The 22,856-nt window shown below is 35.2% G+C and overlaps 1 protein-coding gene across 2 annotated transcripts in view; it reads right to left on the bottom strand.

The window, feature by feature from the left end:
- LOC117420121 (protein kinase C-binding protein NELL2-like) overlaps positions 1 to 22,856 on the bottom strand; it is a 73,698-nt gene that overhangs the window by 34,250 nt on the left and 16,592 nt on the right. For both annotated transcript variants that reach the window (XM_058985747.1, XM_058985746.1), the window contains exons 9-13: positions 22,718 to 22,820; positions 21,185 to 21,276; positions 18,768 to 18,870; positions 17,060 to 17,188; positions 7,766 to 7,891 (exon numbers count right to left, since the gene is read on the bottom strand). In XM_058985747.1, coding sequence (XP_058841730.1) covers positions 7,766 to 7,891; positions 17,060 to 17,188; positions 18,768 to 18,870; positions 21,185 to 21,276; positions 22,718 to 22,820 — 553 coding nt within the window. The remainder of the gene's footprint in view (positions 1 to 7,765; positions 7,892 to 17,059; positions 17,189 to 18,767; positions 18,871 to 21,184; positions 21,277 to 22,717; positions 22,821 to 22,856) is intronic.

The following is a 22,856-nucleotide window of genomic DNA, read 5'->3' as shown; positions in this document are numbered from 1 at the left end:
TGTTAAGATGCATGGGATCTGTAGCTCTGAATCAACAACAGATTGAAGATCTTCATACATAACCCACCACAACTGGTTAAATCATAGATATTTCATGTGTGGGCAGACCATGTCATTTGTTTGTCGCTGTTGGTATGGTTTTGTTTTTCTGTTTAGCTGCTATCATGTGTAGGTGTATTTTTTTTCCTCCTGATGATCTAAGATGTAATAGAACACAGGGAAGCAAATGATATTGCATAACTTTGGCAGATGCTGAATAAAAACAGTGCTTGGTTGCCTTGAAATAAAACCCTTATCGCTTGCATAAACAGTTTTTGCCCTTTCTTTTCTTTTGGTAGAAAGAAGTTATTGAGCCATGTGGAATCTACTTTTACAATGGCTTATAAACACTGTAGCTGGGGGTTGGTGGGACTTATCAAAAAGGTCTTCGCTTCCTGGTGGCCATCAATGTTTTTAGTATTAGGATTTTGAAATCAATGAGCTACCCTTAATTAGCTTCAATAGCTTATTTGCTGTGTCCTGTCAATATTTTGTTCAATGTTACACTTAATTTGTTTTCACTCTGATGGCACAACAATATTGAGCACAAATACTATCTTTTTTTTTGTTTTTTTGTTTTTTTTAATTAACAATTTACAGCCTTCCGTGACATTCGAATATCCTTATAAAATTATCAACCTACCTGGGCCAGTTCAATAAGTAGACACTTGCTAGGCTCTCAGAAACAAGGGAGCAAAAATAGGAACAACCAATATAAGAACGGTATTAAGAAAAGAGCTGTTCAATCTATATGACTGATGGTTGATGTTATTGGTCATCGCTGTATCACTGGGACTGCTCATTGTATTAATTTGAAACCTAAAAGGTAGAACAACCACCAAGGGGTCTGTTGAGTGCCCTTGACCTCCTGACTGATACCACGATTGGTCCAAAACAGCAGAATAACATTTGAATAAGTGATGATGGCCCTTCATTTAAACGTGTGCTGTTCAGATGATCACAGGTAACTTACTAGTGACCTTCTTAGAGTTTTTATTGGTCAGATGGGTTTGTAACTTTGTACCCTACTGTATATAATCTCAAGTAATTGATTAAACAAGGAAGTAACATGGCTCTTTCCTTTAGTTGTTGGAAGCAATGTCATAAAAACTCTCACCTCCAATACTCTTTTTAGATACAAAACAGACAATAATTGAATATCATGTCAAAACTAAAAACAAAATTCCTTAGTTTGTGAACATTTTAATGCAATTTCATTTTAAATTTTAAAGCTTTGATTTGTTCCAAACCATTAGCATTCTTTTGGAATGAAAACTTCTCTGACACTCATCAGCAAATCCTTTCTCAATCAAAAAACATTGTAATATTTTAAACAGCAAATTCTTTTTCTCTTTGGGATTTGGTAAATTATAATTTAATGAACAGTCCTTACAGAAATGAGGAAACAGGCAGTGGCAGACAGGCAGCCTTCATACAGTGCCTTGCGAAAGTATTCGGCCCCCTTGAACTTTGCGACCTTTTGCCACATTTCAGGCTTCAAACATAAAGATATGAAACTGTAATTTTTTGTGAAGAATCAACAACAAGTGGGACACAATCATGAAGTGGAACGAAATTTATTGGATATGTCAAACTTTTTTAACAAATAAAAAACTGAAAAATTGGGCGTGCAAAATTATTCAGCCCCCTTAAGTTAATACTTTGTAGCGCCACCTTTTGCTGCGATTACAGCTGTAAGTCGCTTGGGGTATGTCTCTATCAGTTTTGCACATCGAGAGACTGAAATTTTTGCCCATTCCTCCTTGCAAAACAGCTCGAGCTCAGTGAGGTTGGATGGAGAGCATTTGTGAACAGCAGTTTTCAGTTCTTTCCACAGATTCTCGATTGGATTCAGGTCTGGACTTTGACTTGGCCATTCTAACACCTGGATATGTTTATTTGTGAACCATTCCATTGTAGATTTTGCTTTATGTTTTGGATCATTGTCTTGTTGGAAGACAAATCTCCGTCCCAGTCTCAGGTCTTTTGCAGACTCCATCAGGTTTTCTTCCAGAATGGTCCTGTATTTGGCTCCATCCATCTTCCCATCAATTTTAACCATCTTCCCTGTCCCTGCTGAAGAAAAGCAGGCCCAAACCATGATGCTGCCACCACCATGTTTGACAGTGGGGATGGTGTGTTCAGGGTGATGAGCTGTGTTGCTTTTACGCCAAACATAACGTTTTGCATTGTTGCCAAAAAGTTCAATTTTGGTTTCATCTGACCAGAGCACCTTCTTCCACATGTTTGGTGTGTCTCCCAGGTGGCTTGTGGCAAACTGTAAACGACACTTTTTATGGATATCTTTAAGAAATGGCTTTCTTCTTGCCACTCTTCCATAAAGGCCAGATTTGTGCAGTATACGACTGATTGTTGTCCTATGGACAGAGTCTCCCACCTCAGCTGTAGATCTCTGCAGTTCATCCAGAGTGATCATGGGCCTCTTGGCTGCATCTCTGATCAGTCTTCTCCTTGTATGAGCTGAAAGTTTAGAGGGACGGCCAGGTCTTGGTAGATTTGCAGTGGTCTGATACTCCTTCCATTTCAATATTATCGCTTGCACAGTGCTCCTTGGGATGTTTAAAGCTTGGGAAATCTTTTTGTATCCAAATCCGGCTTTAAACTTCTCCACAACAGTATCTCGGACCTGCCTGGTGTGTTCCTTGTTCTTCATGATGCTCTCTGCGCTTTAAACGGACCTCTGAGACTATCACAGTGCAGGTGCATTTATACGGAGACTTGATTACACACAGGTGGATTCTATTTATCATCATTAGTCATTTAGGTCAACATTGGATCATTCAGAGATCCTCACTGAACTTCTGGAGAGAGTTTGCTGCACTGAAAGTAAAGGGGCTGAATAATTTTGCACGCCCAATTTTTCAGTTTTTTATTTGTTAAAAAAGTTTGAAATATCCAATAAATTTCGTTCCACTTCATGATTGTGTCCCACTTGTTGTTGATTCTTCACAAAAAATTACAGTTTCATATCTTTATGTTTGAAGCCTGAAATGTGGCAAAAGGTCGCAAAGTTCAAGGGGGCCGAATACTTTCGCAAGGCACTGTATACACTGAGATAACGATAAAGCCTTTGTGAATGGGCAATTCCGTAGGATTATGTGATAAACTAAGCAGATGTCAATTTATTCTACTAGTTGTAGCTGTCGGTAGTTGCAATAGCTAAAAACTTAAGTTGCCTAAAAGCTGCCTGTTTTTCGTCACACAGACCATCATGCTCTGGCTCCCATGTAAACGTGGAAGCAGAACTGTCATGACCAAAAAAGCGCGAGAGATCTGTTGTCACGCTTTTCAGTTTTTGCTTGTAAACTGCCCCTCTGTTTCTTCTGTCAATCCATTTAATTGGGCCTGAGCGCCTAAAATGTATTTTAAAACACACATCTCCTGTTAAACAAGTCTTAACGTTGCATTGACGCTGCTGCTAATTAACTTCTCACACTTGTCTCAAACTTCTTTCACATTGCTTGGATGAGCAGGTCCTTTGTAAATCAAGTATACAAAGATATTGGGTCTGCTTGTATATATTGGTCAATCAAATTACCTAAGAAACCTTCACACTCCTTCACATTTGTTATTCTCAGTAATTTTTTGGACAGTCAAAATGGTCTAATTTCTCATATTTTGCAAGAGTTCCGACAGAGTAGGCCTCTTGATTCTTATCCTTGCGAGTTTCAACTTTAAGAAAAAAAGACTGAGCTTGAATCAAAATCCAGTGTAAACATCCATAGATGTTTTTTTTTCCATGTGCTCAAGAACAAAGACCAAAAGCTGATAAAATGAACGAAAAAAATTTAAAAATTCTGTTAAAATCGTTTATTCCAGGTCCATTGCAGGCCCAGTACTCTGGTATTTAATTAATTCAAACTTTGGGGTTTGCAGAAAGAGGTCAAAGCTACATATGTAGTTTTGATAATTATTTGGGTCCCTGTGAAATGATGATAAAAGTAAACTTTTTTATAATTATAAACTAATTTTGGATAATTATAAATTCAAATCAAAGTTTAGACCTAAGCAATGTCCTTTGTTTAAGCTGCTTATAGAATGCTTAATGCGTTAACCCTTTATAGTAAAAGGGACATCTGAGTCCCACAAATAAAAAATCCTGCTAACTTTCTTATTTTTGTGATGCGGTGCACGGAACAGAAAAGAAACTTCCCCAAGACATCAAATTACTGACGCAAAATCTACTTTTTTTTCCACTCATAAACTGTTTCCATGGGAATCCAGTGAGTATTTCTCAAAAAGCAGATCTCAATCCTTCATCAGTGTGTTCCAAAGTCAGAGACTTAGCCACTATTTAAAAATACCGGCTAATCAATCTAATAACTAATTCAAGTGATGCCTACAGATGAAGAATAAATTCATTTGGAAAGGAAATTACTACATAATTAAAGGATGAAAGAGGGTTGAAGCGGAACATAAAAGATAAATGAATTCCAAGGATAATGAGTACAAAATAATGAAGTAAAATGCCAAGTATGCCTACAAAAAAAAAAGAAAAAAAAAATGACTGGCTTACTGATAGATATAAGCAGATGTAAATGGATACATGTACATGTGTGACACGTTCAGATATATATATATATATCTGTCCCTTGAGACTGAACCAGAGATGCTCATGGCCTATAAAACGCATTACTGCTCATATAATAAAAAAGGCTTTACTTTTTTATTCGTGTTGTGTTTAAATTACTAAGGATTTCAGTAAATATCTCAGTTTAAAGATCATAAGAAACCAAATGCAATTTAAGAGAAACGGGGAAAAAAACAGAAATAATCATCATTATTATTGGTGTAACTTTTTTGACTTTACTCAAAGAAGTCATGCCTTTTCATTACAACACAGTACAGAATAGAGGCTATCGTTCCCCTGGCTTAGTCCGTATTTGTTTTTATCTTCCTGCTATGCCTTGGTTCTGTGTGCCAATGTAGTTCAACCCCAGAAGAAGAAAAAAATGTTATTCAAATGTTTCTAATGCTTTCCATAAGGGTAATTCCAGCCTAGTATGACTCAGCAATAATGTGTCATACTGTCACTTACGTGAGCATATATTCACAGCAGACAACAGCCCTTGTATTGGACTCATTTTGAAGGCAGAACTTGCCAGCTGAGTTCAAATGTCCGAACATAGAAGAAAAGTCATTTAGGTCTTATATCCTGAAAACAAATGCTTATAAGACTTGAAAACTGCTTTCATAACAAGATTTCAGGTACGTTCTACCATAGTCACCATGGGTAAAAATAAATTCCATTCTAGCTACTTTTATTCATAAGCATCCAAAAATAATTGTGCCAAGTTTTCACACAAAGTGCACAATTGTTCCTCTTAGCTGATAGGGCTGCTTAATAAGAAGTTGCTAAACAAAACATTGTGGGAGAACAGTGTGAAACAGAAACAGAACAGTTTGTGATAACAGTACAATTAACCAGGCCTTATAATGAGACAGTTTTAGCTGTGTTATCAGTGTGCTTTCATGTAATAACATGCTCAGATTCTAGTGATCTTTTATGAATCAACATCAAAATGGTGTAATTTCTTATAGCACACAGATAACACAGTTAGAACTTCTTATTAAGGTAGACTGGGTATAGTATTATTAGTCTTAAGTATTAATGACTCAATCTGCAGAAAATCCGATTTATACATTTTAAGGCGGCGGTATTAAGATCTGCCACTGTTTCGATTATTAAAATAGGCCCCAAGTACTTGTTTTTCATTGAGAATGGAATTAACGTGGAATTTTCTTGGTTAAAAAAAAGCTTCTAAAACATGCTTTATTTGCATTGCTGCAGCTCACCGTGTGAAGATCACTTGAGTTAAATAAACATTACATTCATTTTATTAAGAGTTCATTGTTATAATGTTGTATACGGCTACTTTTCCAATTCTTCCATCACAATGAATACCAATTACAATCACCTTCATGATAAAGTCCACCTCACTTTAGGACCCGCAATGATTGTTTCCTAATTAGACTGTTATAATGAAGATGGTAATTATTTTCAATATGATACAGACATATTGTAACAAAGATATGCATACTGTAGGTATTTATATGTACTGATATTGTTTAAGCAGATTTTTTATATAAAACGTTTCCATGATCATTCAGGAGCACTATTAAATTGTATTGTAATCATGTAATAAATAGTGAGTTTACTAAATATACAAATATTACCTGGCCATCAATCTTGAAAGGGAACACAGCTGTTGTACATTCCACTGCATGTACCTCGGCTGTATGCAGGGAGATGTACTCTTTACTCTGCCATCTCATAGACTCACAAAGCTTTAATCATCAAAGCGTTAATTCAATTCATTTTTTTTCCAGTCAGTTTTTATGAATAAAGTTAAATATTCACAAAACCTTACAAAATTGTTGTTAAAAAGAGCCAATGACTGTATAGAACAGTTTCATGAATATCAGTGAAAAGGCATTCTTTAAATAACTCATGATTTTTGTGAATAAAAGCTATTCATAAATATATGAGTAAGGGGATTGGGTTAGACTTTAAAGGAATGTCTGGACCTAATGAACCTTTATAAATCTTATACATGGCAGACTGTGTTGTTGTTATTATTATTATTATTATTATTATTATTATTAGTAGTAGTAGTAGTAGTAGTAGTCGTAGTACTACTAAGTAGTCGTAGTAATAGTAGTAGTATTAGTGTGATTTATTGGTTTAAAGTTTTAGATTCACTCTATTATAATGTGCGTTGTGCAGAATAGAGTGTCCCATTTTGGATATAATCAATAGCTTCAACAGCTCACAAATCAGTGTTGTTACATTAAAACTGTACATTATCATGTACTACATTTACAGTACCTTTCAGGAAATTTTACAGTAAAATATCCAAGCAAAGTGGCATCAGATTTGCATGAGCCTTTGTTATCCCAATCAATCAGATTCATGCAAAAGTAGGTCATAATGACCTAGATTCAGATACCCTAAAAATCTGAATTTCCATGTAATTCCATGATGTGAGAGACTGGCCGATGAGCAGGCAGGCAGAAAGGAGTCACATACTAAGTGATGCCTTTCAGCACATCTTGCTAAATTGAATTTACAATAATAAAGAAATGATTAAACAGGTTTGCAAACTTCACCCGAGCCTTTAGCGATGCTGGTGACCACAACAAAGAGCACAGACCTCTCCCTCAGTACTGGCTGAACTGAGGAGGTGTGTCACAGCTTCTCCTTTATTCATGTGGTCAGGCTGAATTGGCATTTCAGTTCAGCCTAACCACATTCTCAAAGGGCTTTCACCAGCAACAGGGAATTTTAGCCCTTTCCCTGTCAAATAAAATACAAACTAAAATAAATAAATAAATAAATAAATAAATAAATAAATAAATAAATAAATAAATAAATAAATGTGTTATTTGCAATATATATATATATATATATATATATATATATATATATATATATATATATATATATATATATATATATATACACAGTTTACTGCATAAAAAGACGTGTGATGTTTCTTTCACTGAATTTGTCACAGTGACCAGTCGCAACTTACTTGTGAGTTGATAGGTCATCTTTACCAGTGAGATAAAACAGTATCATGCAGGCAGTGGTACGCAGACAAAGGGTTTAACAAAAAAGCAGCACTAATGCATTTTTTACAGGATTTTGGAGGATTTAGAGTTATTGTTCACATCATGACATACTGCAACTGTCACTGCTTACCTGTACATGAGTAGTCATCTATTCGAATGTATCCAGTGATGCAGATGCATAAAAAAGATCCAGCGGTATTCACGCACATGGTGTTTTCTCGACAATAGTGACGCCCTTCTGCACACTCATCTATGTCTGCAAGTAAAGGAAATGCATACATCATGGTTTGACACACCTAATAATGTCTCAACACAAAAGGATACAGTTAAGCTAGGATACTGAAATGTTTAGTGTCAAAACAGTTTCATACTTTTAAGGAACAAATGATTGAATTGCATTACTATAGACTGTTCCATTTATGTTGTTCTTATATATTTACTTTTTTTCCCAAATCAGTGATAACCAGATTAAGGCAAGATGCTGTATTTGGCGTATTTGTGGTGGGACTGGAAGCAAGCTCTGTGTAGGACAGATAACAACCGATTGAAACTGACTGCATGCCCAACATTTGCGGTATGTCATCTTTCACAGTTGTGAAACTAGGTCAACAAGCCCAGGAAGGCTATACTTCTCAAACACTGACTCTGCTTCACAGTGAAAGTAGATGGTTGCATCATATGAACATCAATTAATGTAATAAATATCAGCTGCATGTTTACAGAATGGAGGAATGTTTTTTTTCATGTTGAGCTATTTTAAAGCTTAATCCCACATGTATCTAGATCTTCCCCTGTGGTTAATTGAAGTGTACTGTACCATTCCTGTACCAACATTGCCTGACAATTCACTAGACTGAAAACTAGATTAATGCTCCAGGTTTACCTGCTTAGCTCTTTTAGAAAACTGCATATTTATGTATATGGAGTATATACCATGGCCTATAGGAAAATATTTGATTCATTTTAGCCAGCCTTGACCTTGTGACATTCGTAGGTTTAAGCGTAACTATTGGTCGCATTCAGTGTACAAACAGAAAACAGTCTCCTGAGTGGAAAAGATCTGTGACAAATCAGAGGATTTTATACTTGCAATGAAGACTGTTTTCTCCAAGTACACTAGATGCACTCTGTAGTTATAAGTACTACTGTATATTAAAATTGCTTTGTTCTCTTTTTGTTGTTTACTCAGATTGTATCGTTTAATCTTGGGTAACATGCAATCACAATCGAAGTAGATGGCTATGAGATCTTTCATACAATGTGCATTAATGCCCTCTTCCTTTGACATTGTGCATTGTGTTACAATGACAGTGACATTTGTAAATCATTTTTTTCTCAATGATTTTGTGCTCGGTTTAATGTGCTTGGTTTTCAGGCTGTTATTAAACATGTATTTTTGTCAGATGCAAATTATCCTAATTTTCACTGCAAGTAAATAATGTAAAATGCAAGTATACTTTAAAAAGTATTTGTTTTGCAGGACAGCCTGCCATATGTCAATACTCCTAAGCACCAGTCTCTCTCATATATATATATACAACTAAAGAGTTGATCGTAGATTCATTTTTTTGTCACCGGAGCTGTGGTGAACGCTGTGGTAAAATCCAGCTTGGCGCATTTATCCTGACCAACATAATAGGGTAATTGGACAGAAAGGTAACATTTGTTACATTTACATAACATAAAAATAATAATAAAAATGGTTTTAAAAAGACCAAATTCCCATTGGGCTTATTTTTTTTTATTATTCTATTGATTTAAGTACTGTATTGCTATGCAGGAAAGCTGCAATAAGATCGTTACCTTTATTAAAAATGTGCACAGATTAATCTACTGATTAATCTACCAACTAATGCCCATAAATGAACTGATCCAATTTTTTAGCGAGTGACAGCTCTAATTATATATATATATATATATATATATATATATATATATATATATATATATATATATATATAATTGTAGGATGCTATTGTATTAATATTGCACTGATCTGAAATTCACACTGACTGGTACTGGTGAGTTGATTTAGGAGCTATTAACTCCGAGTACCATCGGTTACCAGTGACAGTTAGTCAGACTAGTTGAGGCTATACATTATAACTTGTCATTATTTGGATTAAAGGCTTCTGAATTTAAATGGCTTGTAATGATGGAGAGGTGATTTTCATCTCCATTAACGGACTGCATTTGTGTGATTGCTCTGTCACATAGCAGCACATGATAAAGCACCACAAAAGGAAAAAAAAATCGATGCCTGCTTTAATCTTCAAATAAAAAAAAAAAAAACTTCTCAAGCCTTATATAAAGCATATTAAAAAGACTTGAGCATATTGAGTCCTACCTACCCAATGGACACCACTCAACGCAATAGTAATTGTTTTACATATTAGAAATTCACATATTTAATAATCAATTCAAATTAGACAACTTGTTTTACAGAGTGCAACCTGAGCCACTATCATTAATACATCTTAAAGGTATCTTAAAGATCAAAGAAGATACAGCACAGTACAAGACATGATTTCCCATTCAAACAGCTGATTTACTGACTGAATTTACTGAAAGGACTGAACGGACAAGCTAGGCAAGGCTAAATTAAGTGTATTATTTACAAAATGGCAGGGTTTTACCAATGTCTGATACTAACAATACAATTATTTTTGGACAAACATGTTCATGTCAAAGCATGTGCTCTACAGCCAAAGGTGAAATACTCAATACTAGCTTGAACGTTGAAGGTTATATGAATCGTGTATCAAAGTGCATTACTGTGTGGGGTAAAACTGTCTGTATTTGCTGCAGGAAAAAGATCAACATCCAACATTCAGTTTGGTTACATTTGACATATAAAAACCTGTTCTGTTTCTTCTAACTACTGGATCTGTTTCCTCAACAAAGAGAATTGAAATACTGCAGGTGTACCGTTGCTGGTGAAAGGTAATAACTAATTGTGGTACTGTACCTCTGTTTAAGCTATGTCTCTTTCACACAAGACTATACATCTCAGCAGGTCTGTCTCTATGAATCAGCAGGTTACGGTTTGGAGAATGCGAATGTGCATCTGAAATCTGTAGGGTACTGTCCTTAGGTTAGGACAAAGCTGATGGATAAAATCCTCGCTTTAGAAGCCCCATGCCAGACCTTATAATGAAAGACAGCTGGAAGGTACACAGAAATCCATAACAATCACTGGCACTGCAATGTTTCTGCTGTGTGAAAATGGGTGATTATAAATTTACTTTGTTTGTGTTGCTGCGGTCCTAACTAACAGAAAGAATGATTGATATCTGCCTTTGTGTGTACGCCCTTATAAAGGTTTACCATAGTAAAAGCATTGCATAGTGCAATAAAGCATAGTGCATGGTAAAGCCTAGGTAAGCATTGTAAAGAGTAGTGAGGTGTGGTAAAGCATTCTGCTGTTTACTGCCCGGCGATGTAATTAAGTAATTAACACATTATCTTCTGGTTATGAGGGACAATTGTGACTATTATGCCATTGATGTGTAGTGCAGGCTTCTAGCTTCTTGAATACTAATCTTTACCTCTTTACTACTTTAATACTACTACCCCTTTCCGTTTCTTTAAACTAAAGGCCAATTACATATTTATAAAGTGTAGTTTGTAGTTCAATGACCAATTCACAAAATGGTGGTCCTTAAGTAATGGGATGAAGTATTGCTTATTACTTTAAGTTGAGTCTAAATTGACATTGTGTGCCTGTAGGACTAAAAAGTGCTCTTTCAAAAATGCACTGTTATTCTGTTATGTCTACGTAATCCTCCGAGACCTCCGCTGACTGAAGAAATGTTCAAGCATACCAAAGGTCTCAAAGCACAGTTTAACTAAAGTGTATGGAGCACTGTTGCAACACGGATAATATACCATTGCTTTCATGTGCCTTCCTGGTGCTCTGCAGGATTATTGTTATTAACACATGACTCATAAAACAAGGACATCATTGAGCAAACAGGGAATATAATGTTGTATTCTTTATGACAACAATGGATAGATGTTTCAAGGAGAAGCAAAGTAATACTTTGACAAGGATATAAACCGTCACTGGAGATTGACGGTAAATTGAAAACTAATTTTCAATTTGTTTTCAATTTACAGCCCTCTCAACCTTTATTATATTCTTAGCCTCTATATGAACCTCTGAAATACCATACTAATTATTTACTAGTTTATTATTATTATTATTATTATTAATAATAATAATAATAATAATAATAATAATAATAATAATAATAATAATAATAATAATAATAATAATAATATTATTATTATTATTTCAATACATTTCGATTTTAATTAAGCGTGTGTCTTGGCAAGAATACAGACACCGGTTATTCTGCACGCATCTGAGCAGTCTGCATGCATTTCACCAAAAAATACATTTCTTTTAGACTGGTATGATCTCCACCAAATGTATCAAATATAACAACAGATACTTGTATTTATATTAGAAAGTCAATTAACTATATCTGATTATTTGTTCACTTCATAAAAAAAGCATTTGTCCTAATGTGCTTTACACAAAACTAGTATTCTTGTTTTAAGGCTCTAAGTAAACACTGTGCAACTCAACCATTACCTTTTCAGAATGTATAGATCACCCCGTTTTCTTTCAAATAACATTGGAAGGTCATAGAAGCTGGATTCTAAACTGAATTGCTCTCCTTTTTTTGGAGCCCACAATGCAATTCTTGACACTGGACTGCTTGATGCATTTTTAATTTACTTTTTACTTAGCAAATCTTACACAGTCTTTTTTTTTTGCTTCAAGGATAGTTTGCCATTACTCTGCCATTAGCTTTATCTGTTTTGACAGTGCAACCCAAAGTAGGTGCTACTCCTGACCTTCTTTTGACATTGATTAACTGTCTGTACTGTGCAAATATATCTGTGCTTTATAACAATTCAGCCTATAACAATTCAACTTGAGACCAGAGTAATGAATCCCTTTTTATGAACAGTACACAGAAAACAGCAGTAGGTAAGATAATGGACAGCCTTTATTTTTACAATTAACATGCTTTTTAAACCCAGATAAAAGCCAAAGCCTTTATACCAGTATTCAGGAAGTTTTACACTTGATAGCTATGCCAAACCAGGAATAGGTTTGACCGGCCAAACATAGGGTCAAACCTATGAATTTCCCATGCTTGGAGCCAGACTCCCTTTGTGGAGCAGTAGGACGCCTTAATACCACACTCCTCAAATGACACATACATACACTGGGAACCGTGACAACCATTGGTCCTTGGGGTTGGACCAAAGTCCATTAAATGATCAAATGGCTTGCTCAGCTCCAAAGAACACTTGGAATCTCAGTTCACAACATTCACTTCGGATGCTTTGGTCAAAGAGAAATATTACATGTTACAAGAAGATCAGCACTCACTTCCCATCTTTAAAAAAAAAAGATGACTATTTATTTATTCGTTTTAAAGCAGAAATGTGATGTGAAGGGAGTGCTGTTTGTCTTCTTGTAACATGGACCAAAGTCTATACCTAAAGTATTAGTCCTACAGTATTACACTGAAATACACTTTGACTAAGCGTAAGTGATCAACCAATAACTTTGATCAGATAGGTGACTAAAGCTCAATCATTTTCTGTCAGTTTCATTCAGCTTCATCTATGATTGCTTGGGGCCCGAACGGATTAGTGTGTGTCAGGTATTTCTGGTCTACTTGGGATTTTATCCGTTTCCTACTATAGAAAATCTATTGTTGGAAAACCAACACATCGAGGGTCAGAACTGCTATTCTATAGAGAATAATCTAGTCCACATCTCTAAAAGAAGGTTAACAAAGCAACATAGGAGGGATAAAGTGAAAAGAAAACCTACATGGTCAGATAATTTAAGGATTCTGATTGTGTTTTTGCAGTCTATTTTTATTCCTATTTTAGTGCTTTTACCACTTAATCAATCACAAAACAGTAACTAATAACACAATTAAGGCCAGGCAGAAAATGAACAGTAATGTAAGAAATGGTTTAGTGGAAGGTGGATGTTGCACTGTGATCATGTTAAGAATATTAATAAAAATTTTGGAAGAACAATGAGATTTGTTTCTCAAGCAGGCTCTGATTTACTGCAAAAGAAGTACAGTGTTCCCCAGAGCCTCATGTCGTCCGTTGCTTTCATAAAAAATTGAGCACAGACTATTTCATTTTCTATATTTAGTTTTGAGAGTACTTGTGCTTTAAAAAAAATATCAGAAGCTTTTAAGTATGTCCCTGGTTTTAATTCCGCTATCCAGTGCATATGCCTTAAGAGTTTATTTATTATTTTTTTCAGTTATTATCAGAAATGTTGTGATGACATTTCTATCTGGTTCTGCTTTTATACTTCCTGCAGGGATTTGATATATATTTATACAATAACAGTCTCATTAATTCCTTCAAAACCAAGATGCAAGGTTATTTGAAATACCACTTAGAGGTAAATATTGACAGGGTTTATGTTTTGGTGCATTGCTTTTCTGTAATAAATAAATAAATAAATAATAATAATAACAATAATAATAATAAAATAATTAAACCACCAGCTTCGAAAGTAGATGAAAAGGTGTTGTCTCCATTTATGTTTGTTCATCATCATTCTGATAGGAAGTTAATTTACTAAGAAAACATACAGCAACAAACAGAGCAGCTGCGGTTTTAAAGCAGTACTTTGAAGCAGCATCCTGAACAAACCCTGCTCTGCAGTGTAACCACACTGTAGCAGTTTGATTTCTTAACATACAATATTGGCCCATTTAATATCTTGCCAAGAGTATGTGTCTATTTCTTTACAGTGTATTTCTTTACAGGTGCAATCGACATTGGCAATGACTTCCTGTCCAAACAGTTATCTAATTGTATAACTATGTTTCTATTAAACTCTTCTGGGTAGTATTTAACTTGAATTATTCACAGTTTTAAACAGGTGCCAAACCCAATGGACAGGGAGAAGCAGCTGGATGCAAAGCTTGTATGTTTTTTTTTTATATATATATATATTTTTCTTTCTTTATTATTAATGTTGCTGCTGTTGTTTCAACAGGCTGGTTAGTTTATATTCATAGTGGTTGATGCAGTTTTTATGTAGCATTAACTCATCCTCTGCAGAAAGGATTTATGTTGTGTAAATCTAAATGAATGTGCTTTTTGAAGCATTATAATAAGAACACATTTAGCTTATCCTGTCTACTCTTGTTTGTGCTTACGTGATGTGTAATACACACAGTTCAGAGAGTGACATTATAGACATTGCAAAAAAAAATTATATATATATATATATATATATATATATATATATATATATATATATATATATATATACACACACATACATATGGTAGCAAGATAATACCGAAACGTAATGTACTGTTGCCACTTAAGAATATACATTTCTGACCACATAGTATACCTAAAGGTGACATACAGTTAATTGCTGGTCAGGGTCAAAATCTACTACAATGAATTTTTGCCATTTGATAGTTGCTTAGCCTTGATAATAAAAGCACTGGGCAAGGTGCCCTATCAATGCAAGCATAGGGAACGATAGCATCTTTAATTAAACTGATGTTCTACAGCTCTGTAATTGCCTGGGGCAAGTGTTGACCAAGGCATGTTAAAAACTCCCTGTGTTTAAGATAAACAGTCTTTCATGTTACCCAGCCCCCTTTCATTTTGGAGAACAGCAGTTAGAAAGTTTGCAAGAATCTATTGATCTGCTCAAGGACAACTGCAGAGTTTTTAGTGCGGCATCTTTAATGACAGCAGGAAGAAACTGGCAGCTTTACTGCCTTTGGAATTGTATTCTGAATGTAAGAACCTAAAGATATGAAGGTTAACTGAATGACCTTCAGTGCAGGATTTGCTGTAATCCAAAAGAATCGAGATAATTTGAGCTGTCATTGAGTTTTATGAGCTTGCTCGTGTTTAAAAAAAAGCTTTCAGCAAAGGGAAAATAAAACTACAAAATAAAGCTGCTGCTTACGTAGTGCCCCCACTGCCGCTAAGCCGGTCAGTTCGGGTCTCCGTCCTATACTCTGTTATGCACTATACACTGAGTTGGCCAAGGTTCCCCTTCTAGTCACAAACGTTCCCTCGGGTACGTAACAACTTATTTTCATTATTATTTTCTTTCTCTAAACTGGCTGTCTTCCTCAGCCGTGCTTGCCTGTTTTGTTCTCTCGATCTAACCACTGGCGTTCCTAGTGTTTGTTTACACCGGCCTTCTCAGCCAGCGTCTCTGGGTATTCCTAATCATGGCCACCCGAATGCATAAACAAGCGCAGTACTTATAGGCCGAGCAATCCCCCCAAGGCCCGCCTCTCAGCCACTCAGAGAGAGGGAAAGCCAACACACCCTCTTCCCCACCTCTCCGTGTCACCGCCATGACTGACAGGTGGATCTTACGAGGCTGCTGCCATCTTCCTGCAGAACCATGCATGCACCAGACAGTCAGCACAGATCTCCTGTTACACATCCTTTTTAAGATTTATATTAAATACAGTACGTGAATATGCTTCCCAGGGGAACGAGGTCAGAGGCTGGATAAAATATATGCTCACAATCAGGTGTTCAATTTATCCTATGCAAGTTACTGCATTATTGTACAAGTTATGACTGTAAAATGAGTTACAATGGCAAAATGATGGCTGCTGCCATTCCCTCAGGGTTTTGTGCACATGAGAAAAAGAAAGATTTGTGAAAGAGGCTGCTTGTATAACTATAATATAATATTCAGAACATGATTGTGGACTGTTCTAATCCTCATATACATGCCTGTATTAAACATGTCACAATAAATCACAGGACTATTCATTTTCTGTTTATATGTCTTTTTTTTTTTACTGTGTACATTAGAGATGGTAATAGTTTAAAGATTGAACATTTAAACATTTTCCATTTTTTTCCCTAAATGTTGTGAATATATATACATGTTATATATAGAGGTTAACTGTAGTGTTTATACAGCTGAATGTGGACAATGTAAGGTTATTTATTCAATATTTAAGTCTTTTCCAAGTGCACGTTGTTGCAATCCCAACATGTTCACTCATCCCTAGTTCACTCCCATACATACTGAATGTAAGAGAAACAGATATACGTTTAACCCGGTCTAAGTTATTTTATTATAGAGAGTATTAAAATTCACATATTGGCTACCACTATACAGTATTATGCACCCTGTGGTCACAAAAACCTTGTTAGGGGCCCTGCACACACCAATAAATAGTAGAATATTTTATATACAGATATGCTGTATAACATCCAAATGGGTTGCATGTCAATGCATACTAATTACTTACTTAGTTCGTCAAAACCATCTACTTCTGGAAATATGTCTGGCCCATGACTTGCCATGTCATTTCTAAAGGCGTCCCATGGCTCTCATTAAGATTTCAAATTGGCTTACCTTCACAGTAGGCATTGTCTTCACGAAGGGCCCGGAATCCATCTTTGCAGCTGCAGCAGGCCCCAGCCTCCAAGTTCATGCACTCAGAGTGATCCATACAGTGGTGTCCATCGGCGCAAAAGTCATACCCTTTGAATTGGGGGGGGGGGGGGGGGGGGGGGTAGGAATAGCTTTTAAGAACCTGATTAACCACACTAAAATACAATCAAGGTGTTTGTGGGAAACATGGAATGATGTGATCTAGTAATATAAAGATGACTGTGGGAGGATGTTTTGGCTTCGCTGGAATAGCATGAGGGTTTCAATGTGAGCTTTCCCACATTTCGCTGGGACCACCCTCGAAAGGGCGAGGAAACACTTCAGTCTCATTGCCCAGCCGAGTGCTGGCTTCTCTTTTTGAGAAGGGCTACAAATGTTGTCCTTTACAATGATGACTAAGACCATCCAACTCATTTTCAAATGAGGGCTAGCAGATTTCAAGATACAGCTTCGGCTACTGTGTGTCAAAGGGGATAATGAAACCAATATAAGAGGGATTTTTTCAGAAATCCCTAGCATTGATGCTTCATCCTTGGAGGAGCTTGTAATTATGAACAATAAATGGTTATACACAGCTAACAAGCTGGAAGGAGCATCTTTATTTTCTGCATTAGAGTATTTTGAAGAACCACAAATAGCCGGATTAAAAATGTGTAATGCTAAAAAGCAGTTCATCTGTAATCAAATAATGTTTTTACTCCTCATCCAGAAATAGTAATGAAGTCTCTTGATACCAGTGGGGTGCATATTATTTTATCCTGGTGACCTTTTAGCCTAACAATTTTAATATTATTACATACAGATTTTCCACGGTCTTCCAAATTAGTCTGTGAAATTAAGTTCAATATATTATAGAAAGATATGAAGACATGTAAAAAAAAAACACTAATGTCTCTCCCTATGACCAGACACAAAATGAGTATGGTACATAGATCCTAATTAACAGTTTAGATTGTCACAGTAGTATGGAGAGTGGATTGCTTAATTAGCATGGCAATGCCTGGAGGAAGGTTAAAGCAATCCATTGGGCACTGTGGAGAAGTTACCGTCTGCATCGTAATAAACAATATTTCGACAGGTGAAGAACTAAACTTGTTTAATTTAGTGTCAGGCTACTTTTGAAAAAATATGTAGCTAAGGCTGATTATAAAAAAGGGAATATATTGTTGTGACTTTGTGAGTGCATGTGTCCCATATTGTCTTTTAGGATTTTTTTTTTTTTGATACAAGAAACATGTATTAAAGCTTTTTACTTTTGTAATAGTGTTACTATGAAAAATGATCTTGATTGTAATGAATACTCGTAACATCGGACAACTCTGCACACTCCTATTAAACACTTTACATCGTAATCATGTTTAATTGTAAAAAACAAGTAAGAGGCTGTTACCAGAAAAAGACATGCTCAGCATTTTGGATCTAAAGACATGTATCCTTTACCCTCCAAACAAAATCACTTACAGTGCAGTTTTCAACAGGTATAAAAAAATAACAGAATTAAAGGAAATGGTTGTCAACTGTACATATAGCTTTGATAGAAAATATACTATAAATATACTATCTGCCTAGACATATATTTGCTGAAATAACAGTATTGAATGATTCTCCAAGTCTCTAATTTATAGGTCTATGAATTCAATTTTATGTCAGAGGCTTCAGTATGTCCTACCTTTGCAAACCTTGCAGCAGCTGTTGCCCAGTGTAATTTGCTGAGATGGTGCGCAGTTAAGTTCTGGACAACTTGGATATGTTATACGACGCATGGTCCTGTCCTGTTAATGAAATAATATTTCTTATATTGTTATATGATTAATGAAAAAAAAACTTAAAAAGAACATTGACAAATTAATCTCCTTACACTTCTTAAGATAAAATCGCAAAACAGCCTTTTTTTTATTTCTGCAAATAACAAATTAAAAAGAAAAACTAATAATAACCTTGCCAATATTATTTAGAAATTGGAAAAAAAGTTAGCTGGCAGCTACTGTATAACAACAATGAATTAATTGCAGTATTTTACACAAATCTCAATAACAAAAATCCTTTTTTGGTTTCCCAGTTTTCATTTTTGCAGTCAGTGTACACACAGGTGTTTGTAATTATGAATTCCCGCAGAGATCAATAATGCTGTCATAATCAAATCCCAACATGGTCGTTCAGGGTACAACGCTGCCGATCGTGTAGCTTCAGGCAGTATCTGATTTCTCATTACACACCATGGTTTCTAAACATGATTTTATCTAGAGAGCCACAATTGTTTTGTTTGTCTTTTTGTGTTTTTTTTTTATATATATATATATATATATATATATATATATATATATATATATATAGGACTGTCTGACATACAATACTTTCTCATCTTGTCATGTATTTTATAAAACAATTATAATATTAGCCGTATTGGTCCAAAACAAAGAAACAATGCTGAAATTGATACATTTTACTGGTACCTTTGCAAGTTAAAAAGACAATTTGGGATTTTGTTTTTAAGACAATATAGTTTTAGGTGTTTTTTTTTTTCTTCTTCTTCTAATGTTTCATTATGATGAACTGGAATTTCAGTAAACATGCAAACCTTATTGAAAACACTGTTGATAAATTAAAAAGAAATGATCACCTATGTGAATTGGATTTCACAAGACAGTTCCAGGCAGCTAACAAGGCACAGACAGAGCAAGACTCCAAAGAGACACATTTAAAATCAATGTGTCCACACGAAACTATATAGTATATATATATATATATATATATATATATATATATATATATATATATATATATATATATATATAGGTAATTAAAATAAATGTTAACTTTAATTCCAGTTTTAGTTTAGCCTACGCTTTTCTGCCTGAGATTTAATAAAAGCTATAACTAATCTGAGTCAGGCTGGCCCTGTCATATTTTAACCTTGCTGATCTTTCGGTTTCTATCTTGTCATTTCATAACATGGTGAATGACAGTTCCACAGTTAAATAAATACTTTCTACCCTTTTTGATGTATTCCTCTGTTGAATTATACCATGATATGTGTTCTTAATGATCATATATTACTGTTTACACCATTTGGCATGTTTAATAAAGTCTAATAAAAATCTAACAAACTCACTTTTTTATGCGGGAATAGATTACTACACCCTGGAGGTCCACCTTGCTGAAACTAGATCTGAGATTGCCCCAGAGGTAAAATACATTAGAGACTTTATTAAACATGCCAAATATCAATGGCTGGTGTAACAGTAAAAAATGTTGAACACATAACATGACAGAATAAACCGATAAATCCAGAGGGAAAAATGTATTCTTTAGGCTATATCCCCACTCTATTTGAATGGTTCAACAATATGTCAAAGGCACAGCAGCTCATATGACTACGTGGAACACTCAGTATACAGTTAATACCAGTTTTGTACCCATACTATACTACAGTGTAAATAATATCAAAGTCACATATGTATTGTTAGTTTCATATACACTACAGGTTCAAATGATGTCAAGGACAGTACACAAATGAATGTCCTTTCTTTTTTTCACAGATAATACTGAAATAGCTGAAAATGTGGTGTTGCAATTAGCCTGCACCGTTTACAATTTTCTTTTTGGGGGGGGGGAGGCAGTCTATGCATGTGCAAGTATACTCAATCAATTAAATAATATATAATATGACTTAAACTTCTACAGAAAAAAAATCTGAAATTAATCAAAATAATTTACATAGTATAAATTCAACTACCTTCCTGAATTTTGTCTGCATCTAAGTGGTTTCTTGCTGACTTTGGGCTCTTCATCTCAGGAAAAAAAAATACTGTTTTCATTTAAATAAAAATATGCATATTAAAAACTATTCTGCTAATTTGAGAAATCAATAGTGTACTTGGGTGTTGGGCAGCATTATGGATTACACATTGTCTGCTAGAATTAATAAATTGCCCTTCAAGATTGTGATCAGATTTATGCCTGGCAACATTTTTTACATTTGAAAAACATCATTCCCCAAGAAAGATTCTTTACCCTAAGTAAAGAAAGCGTATATAGAAAAGATTGAAAAGGGAAAAGCACTTGAATTTAATAAGAAATACTTACCCTGCATTCATGGAGAAGGCAGACTCCAGAGGATGTGAACATTGCCTGTCTTTCTTCATCTAGATAAACCCTGCCATTGAATATGCACATCGCTGGTAACAGAAAAGAACACGGCTAAATAAACACCACTGCAAATTGACACCGAGAACCTAGAAGACGTGTGATATGTTTATTCTACCTGAAACCGAGCAACAAAGGCTACACCTCTCATATTTGTTAATATCTGCATATCCAACATTAAGTAAAACATGGACCCAATTGGGTGACACCTGAATGAGACAGGCAGTCTTCTCCTGGGACATTTGAGGGCTGGTAAATTGCTGGGACAGGCAAACGTTCTCAAAGGTTGACATCCATCTAGTATCTAACATCATTGATCCGATTTATATCCTGTGATTGACTTGGCCACAACTGAATGTTAAGTACATGGAAAACTACAAAGCAGTATGTAATTCAATATGTTGACATAACATTATTCAGCAGGTTTCATTCTATAGGGTGATGCAAAACGTTTAGTCATACCTGTACATTTATTCAAACCCAATGACAGAATGACTGGGTGAATCACAAATTACGGGACGTTGCTAAGGGTTTAAATTTGATTTTAAACATGCTTTCCATACATTGTACTTGCTCCAATAAGGTTTATGGAGTGCTGTGTTTATTTTACTCACAAGGATGGCCGAATAACCGTCGAGCCCCCAGTGGGTTGACAGAGTATCCTGTATTTATAACAGGGGTGTCAAACTCAGTTCCTGGAGGGCCGCAGTGTCTTCTGGCTTTCATTCCACCCGAGCTCTCAGTTACTTAATTGGTCTAATTTTTTGACAAACTGGACACACTTAACACTTCCAGACCTCAAAATGTTTCATAGGTAGTGTACCTTGAATCAAGTGCATTTTTAAAACTATCAACTGTAAAAGATCTTGAAAAATATTAAATATGTCAAATTGAACAAATAATTAGATCAATTATGTTAATTGAGAGCTTAAGTTGGAATGAAAACCAGAAGATCCTGCAGTCCTTGAGGACTGCAGTTTGATACCCCTGATTTATAACAATACCAGAAGTTTTAACAGGTCCCTCTTAACTGATACGTATAATAACTCACAACAATTAATAACAGGTATAACACTATGACTGTGAAGACTTTTTCTTTACATTTTAAAGCTCCAAAACTCTGTACATTTGCTCATTGCTCAACTATACAAATTTCTTCAGATTAAACAAAAGAAAGCCCCCTTTATAGAACCATAAGAAACAGATCATGAGAACAATGCAAGCTTGTATTGAGTAAAGACTTCAACCTCGCCAGCAAAATCAAACTACAAATAATCTGAGCCAGGAATGGATGCATAATATATAAAAATAGTATAGATTATTGACAAACATCATTATTCAAAACTGCTGTTTTCCTTGACTGACGGATGTACCAGACGGTGCTGTATGTTGGATGGTTAAATAAAAAAAACACCCAGTTCCAATCAGTTGAAGAGATTGATCTTTTTTCTTTTAATGGATTGATGTACTTACGCTGACATTCCTTGCAGCACGCTTCACTTACATAAGCCAGCACAGAATCAGGAGCACATTGTAAAGGTGGACAGATTAGAGTCTCACACTGAACAGTACCATTCTAAGAGAAAACACATAAGCTTAGTTACCTACAGTA

Source organism: Acipenser ruthenus, chromosome 14 (genome assembly GCF_902713425.1).
Source record: "Acipenser ruthenus chromosome 14, fAciRut3.2 maternal haplotype, whole genome shotgun sequence".
Classification (NCBI taxonomy): domain Eukaryota; kingdom Metazoa; phylum Chordata; class Actinopteri; order Acipenseriformes; family Acipenseridae; genus Acipenser; species Acipenser ruthenus.
The sequence above is the reverse complement of the archived record's forward strand: the minus strand, read 5'-3'. Positions and strand labels throughout refer to the sequence as shown.